This window comes from Cygnus olor, chromosome 1, assembly GCF_009769625.2.
Source record: "Cygnus olor isolate bCygOlo1 chromosome 1, bCygOlo1.pri.v2, whole genome shotgun sequence".
Taxonomy (NCBI): domain Eukaryota; kingdom Metazoa; phylum Chordata; class Aves; order Anseriformes; family Anatidae; genus Cygnus; species Cygnus olor.
In genome coordinates, this window is record NC_049169.1 from 24,418,715 (window position 1) to 24,439,075 (window position 20,361).

Sequence of the window (20,361 nt, forward strand, 5' to 3'; positions counted from 1 at the left end):
AGCAGGACCAGGGAAGTGATCGTCCCCCTGTACTCTGCTCTGGTGAGGCTGCACCTCAAGTCCTGTGTTCAGCTTTGGGCCCCTTGTGGTGGTTTTACTCAGGTGGGCAGCCGAGTTCCACCACGGCCACTCTCTCCCTCCCCCTCCTCAAAGGAGAAGGGGGAGAAAATACGATGCTAAGGGCTCAAGGGTTGAGATAAGGATGGGGAGATCACTCAACAATTACTGTGACGGGCAAAACAGACTCAGAATAGGGAAAGTCCATATTCTGTGATTGCTTCATGGAGAAAGGGTGTAAGTGTATGATCAGGAATCTGGAAGGTACACAACATGTCATAAGCTTGTGGATTATTTAATGTGCTCAGTGGCATATCCCAGAACAACTATGCAGCTTAAAGACTGACGGAAACTTGACCCACTTCAGTTAAGCTGTTCTGAGTAATGACATGGATAGCATCTACTCCTTCAGGGCTTATTGGCTAAGGGCTCACTTTTGTCACGGGTACACTGACCACCCTTCCAGTAGGGAAACTGGAAAGGAAGTGTAGGGAAAGTGTTGTTTGTAGGGAAACCAGCTACATGCACACCCTGGTATTGTTTAAATTAATTCTTGACAAAATAAACCATACCAGGCCCAGGATCTCCAAATCACAGTCAGTGCTACAGTTCTAGTTAGCATAACAACTACCTGAAAGGAAGGTGTGGGGAGCTGAGGGTCGGCCTCTTCTCACAGGTAACTAGCGATAGGACTAGGGGGAATGGCCTCAAGTTGTACCGGGGGAGGTTCACGTTGGAAATTAGGAGACATTTCTTCTCAGAAAGAGCAGTCAGGCATTGGAACGGGTTGCCCAGGGAGGTGGTGGAGTCACCATCTCCGGGGGTGTTCAAGGAAAGGTTGGACCTGGTGCTTAGGGACACGGTTCAGTGGGTGACATTGGTGGTAGGGTGATGGTTGGACCAGATGATCTTGGAGGGCTTTTCCAACCCTAATGATTCAACGATTCTATGACTTCTACAAACCAGGAAAAACAGCCTATCTGCTAGTTTAAATACGAGAAGCTGTGGATGAAAAAAGGCATGTCTTACAGAAAAGTGAGCAAACTGAGCATAAAGACGCCTGCGAAAGGCCACCTGCCCTCGGGACAGGCAGGGAGCTGCGAGATGGGGGTTCTCCGACCCCCCCCCACCCGTCCAGGAACCGCTTGCGGGGGGGGGGGGGGGGGGGGGGGCGTTGGGGAGGCGTTGCCGGCGCCCGCCGTGACGCCAGCCCGCGGGCGCTCCCCATTGGCGGCCGGCGGAGGGTGTAGTCGGAGGGCGGCCGGCGGTTGGCTGGCGCCCCGGGGCGGTGGCGGGGCCGTGGCGGCGGCGGCGGCGGCGGGCGGAGGGAGGGGGGGGGGGGCAGCGCCGCCATGCCCCCGCCCGGCCGGCCCGAGGTAGGTACGGCGCTGCCCGGGGCTGCTGCCGCCCCCGCCCGCCGCCCTCAGCGGCTCGACAGCGGCAGGGGCAGGGCACGGCGACAGCGCCCGGGGCACGCTTCGGGGTGGCGGGTGAACGGGGCTCCAACGGGAAAATCCGCCCGGGGAAGGGCGGCCGGCCCGCTCCGTAACCGTGTGCTGCCGCCCCGTGCGTCCCTGCTGTTTGTTTGCTTATAATTTTATATCATCTTTAGTATATATTACTATTTTTTAATATATGTTACTATTATTTTAATGTATGCCCGTATATTTTAACATATTATGATTATTTTTAATGTCTATCTATATTTTTAACATATTATTTTAAATGTATATATCTATATTTTTAACATACTGTTATTATTTTAAATGTATACCTCTCTAGTTTTAACATATTGTTATTATTTTTAATATATATCCGTGTTTTCCCCTTGCTCCGTTGCCCGGTGCTGCTGCAGCGTCGGCACCAGCCCCAGCCGTGCGGCCGGGAGCCCCGCTGGGTAAGCCTGGGCACGCGCTGGAGGCCTGGCTGCGAGCTTTGGGCCTGCCAGAGGTCACGGGGAGTGTTTGCCTGCAGGGCCCGTTCCCCTGTCCGGCTGGAGGTCGCTCTTGGGAGCAGCGTTTTTCTCCCCGGAGGTCTGCGGGGTTGGGTGTGGGCAGCCAGCTCTCCGTGCTGACCGCCCTCGCCGTTGTGTTGCAGGGTAGCAGTGGGCAACCAACTTTCCTCGAGCTCCACGAGGCACATGCAGGCTCCCTGAGGACCCTCTGAGCGTGCTGAACTGCAGCGGTGTCCAACAGCCCCGGCCTCTGGACAGCAGCTTGTGCAGGTGGACAAGCGTGGTGACGGTAGGAGTGCCCCCGCAGAGATAGCACAGAGGACTATGTGCATCTGCTCACGCCTTCTTTAGCATACTGGTTTTTCTCCTTAAGCAAGCCTGGAGTTAGATAGGGCCTTTTAAGGCTTAGGTTTAGATTTTTTTACAAGATTGAGGCTTGAGTACAAACAGGATTTTCCAAGTGATTGGGATATCAGAGGTTTGAGTAGTTATTTCCATCAGTTAAAATTGCTTTGAATAGGAAATTCATGTCTCTAAAGCCCCCATGTTTGAGATCCCTATCTTTTAATCACACAAACACCTGAAGTCCTTAGGCTCCCAGGTATGTGGTGCTGACACCTTGCCATTCACAGCAGAGCTGAGCAGTGGCATATGGGAGTGAAGGAGAGGAGAGAGGAAATAAAAGGATAATCCTCTGCCATGGAATCTCTTAAGGAAGCTTTTCCACTTTGCATAAAATTGTAATTAGGAAGAAAACATTCCACTCCTGACCACATATACAATCTTTGCTATGCAAATGGCTGTGGTCTCTTCCTTATCTTCCACGGTTTTCGACTTGTGTAAGAATTAGTTATGTACACATACTTAGCATTGGTTTCACATGTTGGACTTTCCCTTCTTTCTTTTCTGCTTGCGTTACAACCTGTGCTCTACTTTTTTTTTTTTCAGTGTATTTATTGTTTACTTGTTGCTGCTTTTGATGCAAGCTTTGACAAGTGGTTGGTCTTTGCATGCTTATGCTGGCAAATGTATCGGTATCTTTAAGTTTCCAGCAATTTTTTTTTTTTTTTGGAAAAAGCAACGCAATTAAAAAGTTGTTGTGATGAACGCATTGAAAGCCTTCATTTACAGTAGGACAAGCAACTTGTTTCTGTAAGGCCACCCCAGCAATCTGAGATGCACCAGAGTACCCGCTGGCTTAGTGCCAGTTAGGAATGAAAGCAAATTCCTGTTTCACAAAAGTAGGATGTAACTAGAGTATAAAGTACCTGGTTTGTGTTTTACAGCAGATGTTAAAGGAGACCAGAACTTTTGCACAAATGATGCTTGAAGCATCTGTCTAGCAGTGTTATTTTACTCCTTTGTCTTTGCTGCCGTCAGGCTTTACCATGCTCCGAGCCTTTAGTCACACAAACGGTAAGTGTGCGTTCCATCATGCCAAGTGTCGGCACCATCACAAGTCTGTGCTGGCAATCAGGAGAGAAGACGTTAATGCATGGGAAAGGAGAGCACCCCTAGCACCAAAGCATGTTAAGGAACTGACACAGATGGGATACAAAGTCCTGGTGCAGCCGTCAAACCGGAGAGCCATCCACGAAAAGGTAAGGTCCCATTCTGAGTTAGATAAGCAAAACCATAGTTCGGCTATTAACCATAGTGCAGGAAAAGTAATACTCGAAGGATGCACATGAGAAAACATATCGCTCATTTTGTTAAATGAGAAGTTGTCGTGTCCTAGTGTAAAGAAAAAGGACTAGCTTGTTTAGCCTTTTAATGTATTTAATGTTGGCACATCAGTGGGTTTTTGGAGTTGTTTTTAATGATTACTTTCCCTCTCATCTGTCTCCGAAGAAGTGCTAGGTGCTCTTGGAGTAGAGACTTGGGGATTCGTTTAAAACTGGTGGGTTTTTGTCTTCTGTTTGTATGGAGGCAACACTGAAAAATAAGCATTAAAAAAAATAATGAATTATGTATCTTCCAATTGTGAATCCCACTCCTGCTTGAATCCCATTCCTTGTGTAAAATCAGAAGAGAAGTTATTTAATGCTGTGGGCTTCAGGACTGAGAGGTTTTACAATTCTTGTAGCAGCAATAACACTGCTCTAAGGTATCTGAGCCAACAGATGAAAACTGAAACATAAGTAGGGAATTAGTGATCACTTGCACTATCACCCTTCAATTAAGACACAATGCTGGTTTTCACCAAAGCATGGATCACATTAGATACACAAGTACAATGTTGAAGGCTGGAATTTTGATATGTTTTTGAGATAAGGGAGAGCAAAAGTAAATTTTCATATGGAAAAACATTTTAGAAGTTGGTCTTCAGTGTGGACTTACACAGTTTTATAAAATCACCCATCATCAGGCTCATTTGTCAGATTTCTCTAAACTTATTTCCAAGCATTTCAACACATTACAAAGGACTGTTCATTACTGTAATATTATAAGATAATTAACTGTAATAAAATGTTCTCTTTGTAGTCTGTGAATTTAAAATGAATGATTTTGCCAATATTCAACTGTTTTAGCCTCATGTAATAGGATATTAACATGGAAATTCAGTTCAATGTTTGATACCCCTTTTGAAAATGAGGTTTATGTATCACATGCAGTAACTGGTTTCTACTTTGTAGAATTTTCCATTTGTCTTCTGCTTGAGTTGCTTTTGTGCTTAGAGCTATGAATACGGAAGGAAACAGAAACATATACTTGATTTTTGTCTTTTATAGGACTATGTCAAAGCAGGTGGCATTATTCAGGAAGATATTTCTGAGGCTTCTCTGATAGTGGGTGTGAAGAGACCTCCAGAGGAGAAATTAATTCCTAAAAAGAACTATGCCTTCTTTTCTCACACTATTAAAGCCCAAGAGGCAAACATGCCCCTTTTGGATGAGATTCTAAGACAGGTAAAGGCTGTCAAAACAAGGACCAGCATAGAGCTCAAAGTAAACTTAGTCCTGGTAGAAAGCTTGCTGCCTTGTATGGTTGCTTTCAACATGCATACGCGTAGAAAGCTGTTGGGGACCATTTTCAGTATCCGTTCCTGGAGCTGAGTATTTTTTGCCCAGCAGATCTCTTGCTTGCAGTGCTACTGTGTGTATGTGCATAAGGCAGATGAGCTGCGAGCATGGTGTGCTCAGGAGATGTTTATGCTGCGTGAACACAGGCTTGCGGGGAGTATTGGTCTTTACTGAGGGATGCAGCCAATTTGCACAAAACAAGCAAACCAAGCAAAAGCAACCTCTTGGCCACTGATGTGGCCTGCAGAGGTTGGAGTGGCCTGTGGGGGTGCTCTGTGCCAAGGGTGAACAGGCAGGGCAGAGACTAATGTAGTTTTTACATTTTAATTTTTATACATAAATCTTGTTCTGAATTATTTGCCTTTCTCATATATTCCTATCAGCCTCTGTCGGGAAGGATGACAAAGGCATATGAAAAGGTGGTTCCTAGGAAAGCAGTGTGCCACTGACTGTGCATTCACTGGAAATTTTAATATTCGATTTGCTATGTATTTTCAGGAAATTCGACTGTTTGACTATGAAAAAATGGTTGATCATAAAGGAATGCGAGTTGTGGCCTTTGGAAAGTGGGCTGGTGTAGCAGGTATAGTGCATAAAGTAAAGGCAGGCTTGCAACAAGTAACTTCCTGTAATACTTCTGGTTCTGTATGTCTCTTGAACGCTGGGGCTTTGCAATGCATTTTTAATTGCTGTATTGCTTTTAAGAGCTTTTTTGCTTTCTGTTTTGTGCTGCCTGCTTTTGATGAGACTATGTGTCAAATAGTCCCATGGATTCCTGGCAAATCTACTATTTTATGTTGTTTTGAAGCCCCATTCATCTGTTCAACTAACTTCATATTAAGGCCAACTGGAGAGAGTTTTGAAAGATATTGCTGCTGACCGTCCTGTGGTTTGAAACAACTTCTGTTGTTTCTTCAGGAAGCTTCCTGTGTTATCTCCTTCTTTGGAATCTGGTGATGTGTTTGCATCTGATAAAAGGATATTCAAGTATTAAATAGTGTTAGAACAAATAATGTAGGTCAACAGCAGGCTTAAGGTTGTGGCCTGCTGTTGAATTTCTCCTTCTCTGGTGTTGTATAGACTTTCTTTATAAGGAACATGTTAATATTATATCACAAGCAAAAATATCCAGGATGATGTTAGACTTCAGTCAGTCTCTGCAGTTTCTAACTGTGTATATTTGTAATTAACACTGATGGTGTGATTTTTCTTTTTTTTACCTATAGGAATGATCAACATTTTGCATGGATTGGGATTACGATTTCTAGCCCTGGGACATCACACTCCCTTCATGGTAAGAAGATAAGTGTATTTTTCTTTAGCAAAATGATGTACAGGCATTGGATAATCATCAGTATTTGAATGTGGCAAATATCCCATCTAATGGTTCTGTGCCTTTGATTTCAGCACATTGGGATGGCACATAACTACAGAAATAGCAGTCAGGCCGTGCAGGCAGTACGCGATGCTGGGTATGAAATTTCTCTGGGATTGATGCCAAAGTCAGTTGGGCCCTTGACATTCGTGTTTACAGGCACTGGTAATGTTTCTAAGGTAAGAATTCTGTCTTCAGGGTGAAATACTATATTACTTTTGATAGAACTTCTTGATATTTGATACGTCAGGTTAGATGGGTTAAGATGGGTTCATTTTGTTTGCTTGCACTTCAGGTTTTTCAATGCCATGAGAATTTTTAAGTACCCTAAACAAATGCCTTTAACATGAGATCTTGCCTGACAAGGCTGACTGTGCTAACTTCTTACCATGACAAATGGGTTAAGACTTACTCCTCCTGTCTCTCTTCCCACCTGCGTGATTTTTGTCTCCCTCTCTCCCCTCTGGGCTCACAAGGTGTGTTGAATCAGTCTGGTAAATTATGGGGAAAGAATTACCTTTCTAATACTTGAGGAGTTTTTATCTCTTTTTCTGTAACATTGGTGTGGCTTACAGATGCCAGACTGGAGCTGTTGTCTAGGATGTAGGGAAAAGACCCGTACTTTTGGCAACAAAGACCAGTTAACAAGCCTCCAGCTCTAAAGTGAAAGCATCGCCTATGTAAATGAGTGCCTTCTGGAAAAAAGGATGGCTTGTCTGAAAGGCCCATGTTCTGCGGTCACGGCTCTTTGGGAAAGTCATCTTGAAGTTCTTTGCCGTTAGAACAGCCTGGTTGGTGAGGAGTGGCTTCAGGGGTCTTCTCTAAAGAGAAGCTGCTCCTCGGAATGTCAGCAAAGCCATCTATTGTGGCTGAGTTGAGGCCTTTCAGCTCTGCTGTTGGAAATATAAAACAGATGTTAGATTGTGGGACAGGCATTCTGCAGTAATGGGGAATGATGTAAATTCCTTGTGCGTAGAGTCCAGGCAGCTTCGTTTTGGTGAGTGGGGGTATGTGTGAAACAGTATGTACGTCTCTGAAGATGTTCTCAGGCAGGACTGTCAAGCTGTGTGTGGCATTTTTGTATCTCTTTTCACAGACCAGATGAGCAGTGTTACGCTATCTCTATGTTCTCTGCTCATTCTGAATCCTACTTTTGCTTTACAGGGTGCCCAAGAAATGTTCAATGCTCTGCCATGTGAATTTGTGGAACCACATGAGTTAAAGGAAGTTTCCCAATCCGGAGGTATTCTATGACGATAAACATGATTAAAAACATTGGAACCCCTTTTCTACAAGTATAACAGCTAATTATTATTATTATTTTTTCCTCAGACCTCAGAAAAGTTTATGGGACAGTGTTAAGTCGTCACCATCATCTTGTAAGGAAGCATGATGGAATGTATGATCCAGTAGACTATGATAAACATCCAGAACTCTACACTTCTCGCTTCAACACTGATGTGAGCATCTCTTCTGTTCTTTTATGAAGGGTTTTCCACAGAGTGTTGGTAGTTACTACTCCTTTGCATATCTGTTGATTGAGAGAGCATTCATTTAAAATGTTAGACCCAGAGCTTTCAAGTTTGTAAAGTACTAGGTGGGAATGTCAGGTACCTGTACCTTTCTTTGCAGATTGCACCCTATACGACTTGTTTAATTAACGGCATATACTGGGAACAACATACTCCTCGCTTGTTAAGTCGACAGGATGCTCAGAAGCTGCTCATGCCAGTTAAATCTGCTGCAGGTGCACCGGAGGGCTGTCCTGAGCTACCGCACAAGTAAGGCACCTCGTTTCACTAGTAGCAGTTCTGCAGCATTGAGTCATAATGCTAAGCAGTTTTGTGACAGTGTCTGGCAAGTGATTTTGTTTCTTATGTTGTTCTTCTTGCATGCTGCAAAACGTGTTGTTGATCCTGCTTTTGTTCTGTGATTGGCAGTGTTGTTTTCACAGTTCAGAGTTTCTGAAAACATCACAGTAGAAACAATTAACAGGTATCTGTCTGCAAAGGTAGTTCTGCACTTGATCCTTGTGCAGAATGCAATATAAACATTCTCTGACATCTGGGATGTGTACCTACTGCACCATTACTGCTAGAAATTTCTGTGCATGAACAGAGTTTGTTGGACAAGTTCTTTCTGCCTTCTCATTTGGCTTGTAAAAGTCAATAACTGTTTCTTACCAGCTCTGACTTCTGCAGCAGATAGCTGGCATGCTTCTCAACTTAGTGATAGCTAAATAGCTTTGAAAATGGAATGTGGGGTGCAAATCCAGGGTTAGATTCCTTTCAGTGTGGGTAGGAGCCCACCCTTTCTTTAATAGTCCAGCCTATACTGTAATAGTTCTCTACTAGACTGTCCTGAAGATGTATTTTGGGAGGATATGGCTATGTGTCCTGGTAAGGAAGCAGGCCTTTGTCTCTTTGCCCACTTGTGACACATTCCTTTCTGGCACCTAACAAATAAAAAATGTAAGAGTTAACATTGAGTAGAGCCAGAGGTTGTGAGTTAGGCTCATGAATGCACCACCAGTGCCAGCTGTCTGTGAACTGAAAGGAGGCAGCCATCTCGTTCGGTTTCCGCTTATGATGGTGAAGTTATTCTGGCACGGGACTGCTCACTGGCAGCTTGGGGCAGTTGGTAGATGTACAATGAATAGGAGGTGTTGGCAGCACAGGAAATACAGAGAAAAAATGGTGAATGAGTGGATTCCTCTGGTCTTTGAGAAGTTACGGGTGAAATTTGGATCCTGTTCATGTGAATGGAAGTTTTATGACTACGGTAGGTCCAGGTTTCCTTTGCATTTCTGGAGGTCATTGTGTTGTGTTGACTTCTACATTGGGTAAGACGGATGAAACTACAAGGCTCATAATTCTTATGTTTCTTTTTTTCCCCTTGTTGACTGTTATACCTATGTTTGTTTGTAATTTGGATAATGCTGTATCCTCTTCTTTTGTTTTTTTTTTGATCGCTTTAGACTTTTGGCAATATGTGACATTTCGGCAGACACTGGAGGATCTATAGAATTTATGACGGAATGTACAACAATTGACAGCCCATTTTGTATGTATGATGCTGACCAGCATATTATTCATGACAGGTGGGATAGCCTTTAGTTTGTATTGCTTTCCCCTGTAATTTGTACAGTGAAACATTATATTGAAAATCATGCACTGAAGACACTTGTGAAACGTGGTGCCTTCCAAGTACCATGGAGAAGTTATTTAGAAGAGCTGTGTTCTCTCTTTCAGTGTTGAAGGCTCGGGGATTTTGATGTGTTCCATCGACAATCTGCCAGCACAGCTTCCTATAGAAGCAACAGAGTACTTTGGTGATATGCTTTTCCCATATATTGAGGAGATGGTAAGATCTTATGTATGCAACAAGGAGGTGAAAGCTTGGGCAGTCTGCTTGTTTGTTGCTTTTCTGGTCTCCTGTATATTTTTAAAGGGAATCTGCTGTAGAACATAACGGACTTTTCATTTTAAAAACAAGCTTTCTATGTCTTGAGGCAATACTTTCAGAAAGCAATATGTGAACAAGATATTAGGGACTTGGATATCTTAGGGAAGCACCAAAAACTCTCTCTGTAGGCAGGAAAGAGTCTTTGGAAGGTAGCCTATTGCTGATGAACCCTGCAAAAGGTATCGAAGTCTGAGGGGTATTTTGGGCACTCAACAATCACAGTAAGACTGCTGTTTGAATTCCTATCTTTTCAAAAAAGTCAAAAGACACTGATCAGGGGCAGGATAATTTTAGATCTACAAGATACTGGCATTGTTGCATGCATTTAAATGATACTTAAAAACTCAATATTTTACTGTGAAAAAAATATGGGAAATAAAATAATTGATTTTCAATAACTTATTTCCCTAGCTGTTATCTGAAGGCTCAGAACCTCTTGAAAACCAGAATTACTCATCTGTTGTTCGAGATGTAAGTTTTGCAGTTTGGCTGTCTGCTTGTCTTCCTCTGCTTTAAAACATATAGGTGCAAAAACCCCTCAAACTTTGTTTCATGTATTTCTAGGCAGTGATTGCATCCAATGGCTCACTGACAGCTAAGTATGAATATATCCAGAAATTGAGGGAGAGCAGGTAATGCATACTTCCTTAAAGTCCAGTTCAGGACTGTAAACAAACTTCTCTGCATTCTGTTTCCCCTTTTGCATTTATTTCATCTTCTGTTTTGGTGGGCTGCCGCTATATTGCACTGTATCTAAATTATTCCTAGCTTGCTGATTATCTTCTTCCTTCATGCACACTGTCTAAATCATTAGCATGTGTTGTTACTAACTTATACTGAAGTTAGAATGTAGTCATTTTTCTCTTCCTTATCAAGACTTTTTTTTTTTTTAACCAGAGACAGCAAATAACCACATACCAATATTTTTATGTTCTTCCTGGCCTATTTAAAATGGATGTAACATACAGTCCTTTGAAAGGAATGGCTGAAAAGGTTGTCTAATACAGCTTGAGTCTAGTTTCATCAAGTATTGCTCAAGTGCTATGACGCATGGCATTGTTCTGTAGGTGGATGTATCCAGGAGCCTCTGTGAGACTCTCTGACTTTTCATTACACTTCTTTAGCTACAGCTTAGCTACTGCTTCATCCTGACCCTGTCTCAGTAGTTATCTGCCAGTGGTAACATGAAAGAAGTAGCATTGAGTGCATTAAACTAACAAAAGTATAAATAACCTGGATATCCCTTCCCGTCCCTCTCCTCCCTGTTATTAACAAACACTATAGTTTACCTATGAAAGATGTTAATTTGACAGTAAGTGGATACTTCTGGCTTCACGTTCATGATCAGTGCCAGCTGTAGTATGCATCGTATAAAAATTGAAATTGGTCTGACCACAAGTACTGCATGCACTAGTGGATACTAAGAGCATAGTACGTTGACTTCTGCATACTGAACTTCTCAGATTTCCTTCAGGAACTTTAAGAAGTCTGTTTATGAACTTGTGCATGATGAATTACATATACGTGCTTTTTCCACTCAAAGTAACACGCTGTTTGCTTCTCAAAGATGACGGCTTACAGTTGTTTTTATCTTGTGGTATTTAGTAGATCATCTCAAGAAGCTGTCTCAGTAACAAATTTTCTTATTCCTCACACAGCACAGTAATCTGTTTTTTTGGCTTTCTCCATAATCATTTGCATGGTCTTGTGTGAACTACCCTGAGAATCTGGAGACTTCCTTCCCAAGGGTTTTTTTGTGGGTAGTTTTTTGATATTTCTGCAGACCTGTGTATTGCATGTGATGTTCAGTTGTTCATTGGTGTTGCTCACTTAGCTATCAGAAAAACAAGACCTGCTAACACTACCCTCCCTTTACTTGTGAACTTGGGGAATAATGCATATGAAAGTGGGGAGTTTACTGCTTAAAGTGTAATGGTTTAGTTAAAGATAGGCTCTTGTTTAGAGCCTGCAGAAATTATGTGGCTTCTGTTATTAATCTAACAAAGTAGTGCTGTGTCTAGTTTAGTACCTGAGGGCTCTATTTAGACTAATTGCTTATTCTCTTTGAATGTCCATGAACATTTCAAACTTATGCTAGCCAGGTTACATCAGCTGAACCGTTTTGGGTGCCATAAGAATGCAGGAGGAGGTTGATTTACTGAACTTTTTTCCATCCTTTCACTTTCTTCAAACCTGCTACCAGTTCCTCGTCCACAGCTGTTATGGCATGTCCCATGAACACTGTGGACGTCTAAGTATTGCTGTTGTTCAGAGGCTGACGTAACTGGATTATTTAAATGTGTAGGTAGAGAGCTGGCAATAATCTGAGATGTTCTTTTTTGGGATTCTGTTGCCACTCTTGGTGGATCATTTGGCAGCTCATGTTTGTGCCTGTCCCAGATAGACATGCTGCATTTGATCGAAGTGGTATCTAATTATGGACAGTGGAAAAATTTAAAATAAGTGTGATAAGAAGTTCGACTGCAAAATCCAGCTTCCTTTTTTTTGGGAAGTCTCCCCTTTGTCAACACTGTTGCTTCAAGCTCCTGCATACCACTGCTGCTTCCTTTAAAGGGTGGAGTGGAGCTCTTTCTTTTCCTTTGCCCAAGAAGGTGTAGTTGTGGAAAATGTCCTATTAGAATTGGCAGTAGGAGAAGGAAGGTACTAGGGTTTGTCATATGAAAGGAGATGATGGGCTTAGGCGGCCTTCTGTGAATGGAATAAATCATAACTTAACTTTTTTTTAAAAATAAGATCTGTAAAGCTTGTATGAAGGTCAAAATGTACAGTAACCTATAATAATAATTTAGATAGATTAGACAGGTGATATGTTGGTATGTCCCTTTCAGATTTAATGTTGAGAAGAGTTACTTGAAAACAAAAACAAAAAAACCCTCAGAAAGTAGAGGAAGGGAGAATGGGACATTGGAATTTTGGAGATTAATTCAACCTTCACAAATTCTCAGACACAGGAGACTGGAATGTGCTTCAGACAGACGGATTTTGTATTGATTTAACTCTGTCTACTCAGGATAGTCTTTCAATACTATTGTTTGAGGCTTTGTGCCCCCAGATAACCGTTTGTACTTCATGCCATGCTTTAGGTCATGTAGTACCACTATTCTTATGCACTTTAGGCGTTGCTCTGGCCAGCTGCAACACTGTCCTTCATTATTTTGGTCATTTTTGAGCTGAAAAAACAACCAAAAATTGAGTTTACAGGTGCCATGTAGAGCTTCCAAAAAGTCTGAGGCAACCATTATGTAGTGAAAATGTAGTTAATCCTCTTTTGAGGGCAGGAGCTCTAAGCAAAGTCTGTCAGCTAGAGGTCAGGCTTCTCCCTGTGGCCTATCCACAATGCAGGGTATGCCTGTGTAAACTCTTGGTAGATAAAAGGGAGACTGAGGAACTTGTCTATACGCTTCTGAAGTTTCTTTTATCTTTGAAGGCCCTAACTATTAGTTGAAATTTGTTCTCAGGATATGGGGTAGGAAAAACAAAACCTCAAATAACTCCGTTAATTATGTTAAACAATAGGACAATAAAGAGCTTCCTTTTCTTCAACAATAAAAAGTGCTATAATAAACATTTTATTTACTAAATAGTTTTTAACTGCATAGTGATGAAAATACTTTAAATCAACGTTTTTACAATATTAGTTTAACAACGTAAAATTTAAGGTAAAAGGAAAACTATAATGAGATAAAATGCACTTCCTTACTATAATTTATGCATTTCTGAGAGCATATTAAGTAATTGCTGATCTATGTTGTTCTGACTGGCAAGATGAAATGCAGAATCTGATGTGAACAGATTATAATTATATTGTAAGTCAACAGAAGAGCTACTTACATTTATTTTGGAAAATAGTAGAGGCATGGTTAAAACATGCTACAATGGTTTTAAAACCTCCTTTTTCTGCAAACGGCAGGAAAAAAAATGTATACATACCTCAATTGGTGTGTGTGTATATATATATATAGTCTCTGTATGTTCCTATGATGGAGTAATATGAACCTAGAATAACTTAAACAAAATGTGCTTTCACTAGTATGATTTTATGTAATTTAGCAGTTCCATGATGTAAAGTAAGCAAGACAGGGACTGGAATCCCTTGACAAGTCATGGTAGCCTAACATGACATAGACAGCTTGGTGGTCCTTGAGTGATCTGGTTACAGTCATTTGGCCATTGAGGAAAATATAATCACAACTGATGAAAAAAATGTCGAAAAACCAATAGCGATTGGAGAAGCAGTGGAGACATTGATGGATTTGATCTTGGTTATATTAGAGGAAGGAAACTAGAAGTTGCAGCAAAACAGTAGCAGTACTAGACAGTTATTGACAAGTTTTGGGTTAGCTAGCCATGAACTTGACTCTTGGTCTGAATAGAGCTCTTGGTTTGTAGACTTACTAAAACATACTTATTCTGTCAGCTTTAGCAGCATACAATTTCTCTCTTCTGCGTGGTTTTTAATTTTCCCTGTAATAATACCTCCTAGGGAGTACGCCCAGATGTTGAACATGGATAACAAGAAGAGGGTTTTAGTACTTGGCTCCGGCTATGTTTCTGGCCCTGTACTTGAATATCTCACTAGGGATTCCAACGTTGACATCACAATTGGTATGTAAGACTTCTCTTGTTTATCACGTAAAAAAAAGTCTTCTATGTATAGTTTGGACTTACTCCAACCAACTAGTGTGGCAGAGCCTTTCTCATAAGTAATAAATGGATCTGGTTCTGAGAACTGATAAAGAAAACCTTTACTATTGTGCACTGCAGAAAAGGGTTTCATAGCTTTCTGAGAATTTCAAGTTGATGTAATTGATTTGAAAATGACATAGCCTCATGGAAAGTTTACTGTTTGCATATGTAACCTATCGGGAGATTAGAAAGAAGTATTTTTCCTTCTAACCTGCTTTGGACTTGAGATTGGTGTTGTTGCTAGTCAGTCTCTTTTATTGTTTCTCAGTTATGTTTTCCTCCTCACACAAGAAGATGAATTTGGTTTTATAGACATCTGTATGAGTAAAGTCTCCTCTGTTGTTAAAACCAGTACCGTGGTGGTAAACATTCTTCATGCCCTGAGCCAGGTTTGTTTATTGCTCTGTCTTGGTTTTGTCTGTAGCACATTTCAGGCTGGACATCTCCAAAACACTTTTCTGTATGCTCATACATGATTTTACCCTGATTCTGCAATTTCAGAATTAAAACCCAGGCTGTATTGCCTGAAAGATACTTTGCTAGGAAAAGGTTTATTTTAAAACAACATACTTCTGTATTTTTTTTTTAACTGTTGCTACTTTTTTATGTATATATATTTTTCCTTCATACTACTTTTCGTGCTGTGCTGCTTTTGTTACCCTTTGCAGTGGTAACAATAGTACTTTTAACTCCTGGGAAAAGACTTACTAGGAAGAAGAGAGGCACTCTAAGGAATCTGTACTCTTATTATTAGTCCTGCCTGATGTGGAGGACAGGAAAGGATTATAGAAATGTGCAGCATCCATCGCCTTGCCAGTAGGGAGGCTGCATCAAGTCCCTTCAGTCCAGTAGCAGTAAGGGAAACCAGGTGAACTGGAAGATCTGATTTGCCAAGCTCTGTGCAAACATAGCAGGTACCTCTTAATCTGGGTAGCTTAAGAACATGCAGTTTCTATAGCGCACACACCACCAAAAAAAAAAAATAAGCTTGGAAGGAAAGAGACACAAAGATGTTACTTAGCCTAATATTTAACAGCAGGCAGGTAGATGTAGAAAGCGTAAAATGCACCTCACCGTGCCACATTTGGCTCCCTACTGCTAGGCTAGACTGCTTTAAATCCAAATGATTGAAGACCTTGAATAAAATCTTTAATTAGGAAACCTTCATGTAATCGTCTTTTCTTGTTTTGAATTGTAGACTGCTTTGCTCAGTGCTGTTTCCCCAGCACAAGTTGATTAGTGGGGTAGAGAGAATCACTCTCTAGCAATATTTATTTCCCTTTGACTTTGGAAAGGCCATAAGGAAATAAGGCCTTAACTTAGAGGCACAGATGCTTTTAATTCTCTGTAAGCCTCTGCCCCACCTGCTGCCTTCATTGCCCGCTCCTTTCTCCTGGCTGTGTTCCCATTGCCTTCGTTGTGCTGGCTGCATGGTGAGCAAGGATGGGGAACCAATTCATTTTAAGTCAGATGTAGCAAATACTGGCTGCTTTTAACCTGGATTGCTTTTTCAGTTCCACTTTCCTTGTAATGGTAAGTGCTGATGGCAGTGCAAGCAAAATAATAGGAAAAGAACAAGTGGAGGCAGGAGGGAGGTGGAGACTGTTTTTTTTCCCTTTTAGTGATAATATCAGCACATGCAGGGTTGGTAGGACTGAGCCCTAGGTAAGTATTGAAACCAGTCAGATTGGATGTAGGCCTTTTAGTTATATTTTGCCTAAGCAAAAGCTGAACATTTTCAGCTTATTATGTTAGAAGTAGCAAATGATGAAGTAGTGAAATGTTTTTATTTATGCTATTAAGCTGGTTTTGGCTACAAATATGAACTCTGTTAAAAATATACTGAAACGGAGTTTTGAAAGACTTTTTTTTTAAAGGAGATTTATCCATAAGTATAGTGGCTATGTGAAATGAGGGATGGGGTGGGCTTTTCTGAACATTTGTTTTGTTTGCCTACTAAATCTCTTAGTTAACTGCGTTGAACCTACATGTTTGGCAAGGCCTTAGAACTAGCGAAGGTTTTTCTTTCTTGCTTAAACCGAGCATAGCCTGAAAATGAAAAGCAAGTCGTCTTCTCTGGAGTTGTTCTCCTCCAGAACTTCTAGTCGGCTCCTTGCATTTCAGTGAAATAGTCTACGCATTTGTGGAAGCGGCTACTGCCATCAGAAGCTGTTTGAATACTTCAGCTCTGCATTTATTTGTCTGGGTTAGAAATGTGACCATTTTTCAAACCAGGAGAAAAGAGGTACTGTGTAGTGACTTAAAATGCTTTAGGCCTCAAGATAAGTTGTTGCTCTAATTGAAAATGGTTGTTTTCCGGCAAGATGCTACTAATCTAAAGCTAGTTTTGGCACACAATTTTTTTTCCATTGCAATCTTCCCTCAAGAGTCAGCGCAACACAATATTTCATTAAACTGGAAAGTACCAGGCCTGGCTTTTCCATATTTCTGTGTGAAAGTCAAAACAAGAATCAAAACTGTACCTGCTTCAAGCAATTTGATTAGTCTGTTTCACATGGGGATGTAAATCTGCAAGAAGAGGTGTTTTTTGGGGGGAGGTAATTACTCTCCCTCCCTGCACTCCCCTTCCTAGTTGTACATTGCTTCCTCAGCAAATTGGTGAGCTCACATATGCCTATAGAAATTTAATGTGGCTAGGGCCCTGAAGTGAGTTTCTGTCATTCTGGTTTACACTCCTGCACCTTGCTATGTCAAGCAGACCAGTAGATGACTTGTTTCGGTAAAAGGGTCTACCCCTAAGTAAAGGTTAAGGGCTGACTTCCCTCCCAGATCAAAGCATGAAGATCCAGTCTGTTGTGTGATTGTCCACTGAATAAATAGGGAAAAGAAGAATCGCTGCTTAGTTTTGTAGTGCTGAATTTGGGATATCATTAAGTTCCTGCTTGTTACTCCTACTTTAGTTTTATCTCCATTTTTTTTTTTTTTTCCAAGTTTTGCTTTTGTGTGTTCCTTTCGACTTCCGCTCCCAACTGTTTTTCCATTAATACTCTGGACATTTCCAGAGATGTAGACACGTCTGTTGAGAAGACAGCAGCTAGTCTGGACTAAAATAATAATCTACCATGTGAGGTCTTGGAAAATGAAATAAAGATGATCAGCAGAAAAGCGTAACAACAGCTCTACTATGCCCAGCTGGGAGTACCATACCACCATCCCATTCAGGCATACTTGTACTTTTTTGGAGATGTCCAACTTTCTTCTTCATCAGCATCAAAGTAGGATGATGACTTCTAGTTTTGCATAAATAATTTAGTCTACTGATAGGAGGAAAATTGCAGTTTAAACTTTGATTAGTTTTAAGTACACCCACAATGATGCTAATTGTGGGTGTCCTTGTTAGTAAAGAGCAGTCTGGGGCTCTTTACTTCTGAGAGCAAATCTTCTTAGGCTCTTGTTCTTGAGTTATAGCTAAGTTAGTTAATTTTAATATAGTTAATTAGTTAATATAGTTAATTTTAAATTTATGCTTAATTTTTCTTTAACTGCTGGTGAAAAAGCATCCGTGCAACTGCTTCTGTTTGCAAAGAAGGAGGCATATGTACAGCAGTTATACCTGGGCATGCTTTGGACTTCTTCATCTTTAGGTAATGGTGTGTTTTATTTTTAAAACAGCATCTGTCATGGAGGAACAACTTGAACAACTGACAAAAAAATTCAGCAATGTCACTTCAGTTCATATGGATGTCCTTAAGCATGAGGAAAAGCTGTCCTCTTTGGTGAAGAAACACGACCTTGTGATCAGGTCAGAATTCCGAGTAAAACACGATAGGCTCAACTCAAAGTCATGCTGCTTCCTTCTCCTAGTTCACTGACTAAATCAGCATTGTAACTGTGTAAGGGACCTTTTGTGACTGCCCTCAGTTTGCTAGACCTTTTGATGGAGCCTAGATGGCCTAATCCACTTTTATTCTTTCTTAATGCCCGAGAACTGGGGTCATATTTGTATATGTAAATAGTTGTAACTGGCCACTGCCTTCTTGTGTAGAGAGGTGTCAGGGACTTTGATTGCAGCTTCTCTTTTTAAGTGTTCACCAATTACTTGGATAACTTTAGTAAGAGGGGCCAGTTATGTCTACCAGCTTATGTGTGCCTAAGGTCAAGTTTGCATGTTTTCAGGAGGAGTAAAAATTCTGACATTTTGGTGATTTCACCTGAATATTTGGTTAAGAAAGATCTCTTTCTAGTTATTGAAATGGGAGGAAATGACCTTGCCATTTTGTCCTTTTTCACAATGGAAGTCATGACTGTTGTTTCTTTTCCAGCTAGAGCATGCTTTTTGCAAAGTACATCAGCAGGACTGTTGCAATGCAAGTGTTCTCAAGGATTGTTTTACAGTTCTGTATCTTCTAAACCTTCAGCATGCCTGTTTAGAAGATGGTCTTGAAAAGAGGTCTATGTTTTTTTGTTCCGTATTTTTCCCTCCAAGGAAAAATATGATAGAAATGTTGTCTAAAGAATGACTCCCATATTGTTTTGCACCCTGTTCTGAGTGCATCTGACAGTGTTCCTGTGATAGGGTGGGTGGCTTTTCACTTGTGTAGGTATGAAACAACCTGGAGCAAGGCAGGTGTGATGGATGCATTTAGTTGAGCTTTTTTGTAGGCACACAAAACCATCAGTGAGAGGCTTTTCAGTGACAGCATAAGTAACTGATTGGATTTTGATATTGTGTAATTCTCTTTCATTTGTAGTTTGCTGCCTTACTCAGCACATCCTTTGGTTGCTAAGAAATGTATTAACAACAAAGTGAACTTGGTAACAGCAAGCTACTTAACAGCTGCTATGAAAGAACTCCAGAAGAGGTAGGTGTGAGAGTATCTCTCTGGTATTGCTTCCCTTCTTCGGTGTATATTTGGTGTGAACATTTTGTAGCGTTTTACATGTGCAAACTTTAATTAGTGTTTTCTGCATTCTGCCTCTTTCCCTTTCTTTAAACAAGGACTAGGTACTTTTCCCCAAAGTTGCACACAGAGACTGTAGCAGAACAGAGTGAAGAGTGCATCCTGCAACGTGCTCAGGCTACTGCTCTGACAACTGGAGTGTACTGTTCTGCATGCTCCATCTTATTTCATGTTAATGTGCCTTCCCTTCCCCCCTCAAACTTGTTTAGATGTTTGAAGGAGAAGCTGGGCTGTCCTGTTCTACCAGTGGCAGAAAGCTTAATTGTCATCCTTCGTCTTCCTCTTATGAAAACTCATTCTTGGCTTATTGTATATTAGTCTCAAACTGGTTACAGTTCTAACTACTCTTTCTGTTGTCTACTTATTTTGTATAATTTAAAGTTGGTTTTGGCCTGTGGCTTCATTTAGGTGATTCTCTGAGTTGCAGTACTAGAACCTCTGGAGTCAATTCAAGTGAGTGAGATGGGAATCTGACATTCAGTGTCTTGGAAAATGATAAAATGGAGAAAGCTAGACAGGTAAAGAACCAGGGCTGCAGGAATGCGAGAGATTTATGAACTTCTCCTCCCCATATTTCTGTGATATCAAGAGGTCATACTGCTTTTGCCAAAACAAAAACTCTAAAACAAAAAACAAAGCCCCCAAACAGAAGAAATCCCCTTCTCATTTGTCAAAACAAAAAGTGTTTTTTATTAATAAACTTGTATTTTAAAATAAATCACCCTCATTTGTGGTGACGTGAGCTGCTTTGGAAGCTTAGGCAATTATTTTTATTAAAAAAAAAAATATTGCTTACAACTTGAGAAAGAAGACCTTTCAATCTCTTTCCCTGTGTAGGATCCGTTATGGGCTATTATG

General features: G+C 41.1%; 1 protein-coding gene across 5 annotated transcripts in view; it reads left to right on the forward strand.

Moving 5' to 3' along the window:
- Nucleotides 1-1,344: 1,344 nt before the first annotated feature.
- The window catches only part of AASS (aminoadipate-semialdehyde synthase), a 31,049-nt gene continuing 12,032 nt past the window's right edge, over nucleotides 1,345-20,361 (forward strand). For 3 of the 5 annotated variants that reach the window (XM_040549800.1, XM_040549821.1, XM_040549832.1), the window contains exons 1-17: nucleotides 1,345-1,433; nucleotides 2,155-2,300; nucleotides 3,392-3,612; nucleotides 4,744-4,920; nucleotides 5,533-5,617; nucleotides 6,261-6,328; nucleotides 6,442-6,588; nucleotides 7,574-7,652; nucleotides 7,742-7,869; nucleotides 8,042-8,190; nucleotides 9,387-9,509; nucleotides 9,661-9,772; nucleotides 10,286-10,345; nucleotides 10,439-10,506; nucleotides 14,379-14,500; nucleotides 18,215-18,344; nucleotides 19,294-19,404. In XM_040549800.1, coding sequence (XP_040405734.1) covers nucleotides 3,400-3,612; nucleotides 4,744-4,920; nucleotides 5,533-5,617; nucleotides 6,261-6,328; nucleotides 6,442-6,588; nucleotides 7,574-7,652; nucleotides 7,742-7,869; nucleotides 8,042-8,190; nucleotides 9,387-9,509; nucleotides 9,661-9,772; nucleotides 10,286-10,345; nucleotides 10,439-10,506; nucleotides 14,379-14,500; nucleotides 18,215-18,344; nucleotides 19,294-19,404 — 1,772 coding nt within the window. In that variant the 5' untranslated portion in view covers nucleotides 1,345-1,433; nucleotides 2,155-2,300; nucleotides 3,392-3,399. Of the gene's footprint in view, nucleotides 1,955-2,154; nucleotides 2,301-3,391; nucleotides 3,613-4,743; nucleotides 4,921-5,532; nucleotides 5,618-6,260; nucleotides 6,329-6,441; nucleotides 6,589-7,573; nucleotides 7,653-7,741; nucleotides 7,870-8,041; nucleotides 8,191-9,386; nucleotides 9,510-9,660; nucleotides 9,773-10,285; nucleotides 10,346-10,438; nucleotides 10,507-14,378; nucleotides 14,501-18,214; nucleotides 18,345-19,293; nucleotides 19,405-20,361 lie in introns of those variants that run through there. The other 2 variants (XM_040549811.1, XM_040549825.1) reach the window with 2 other exon arrangements.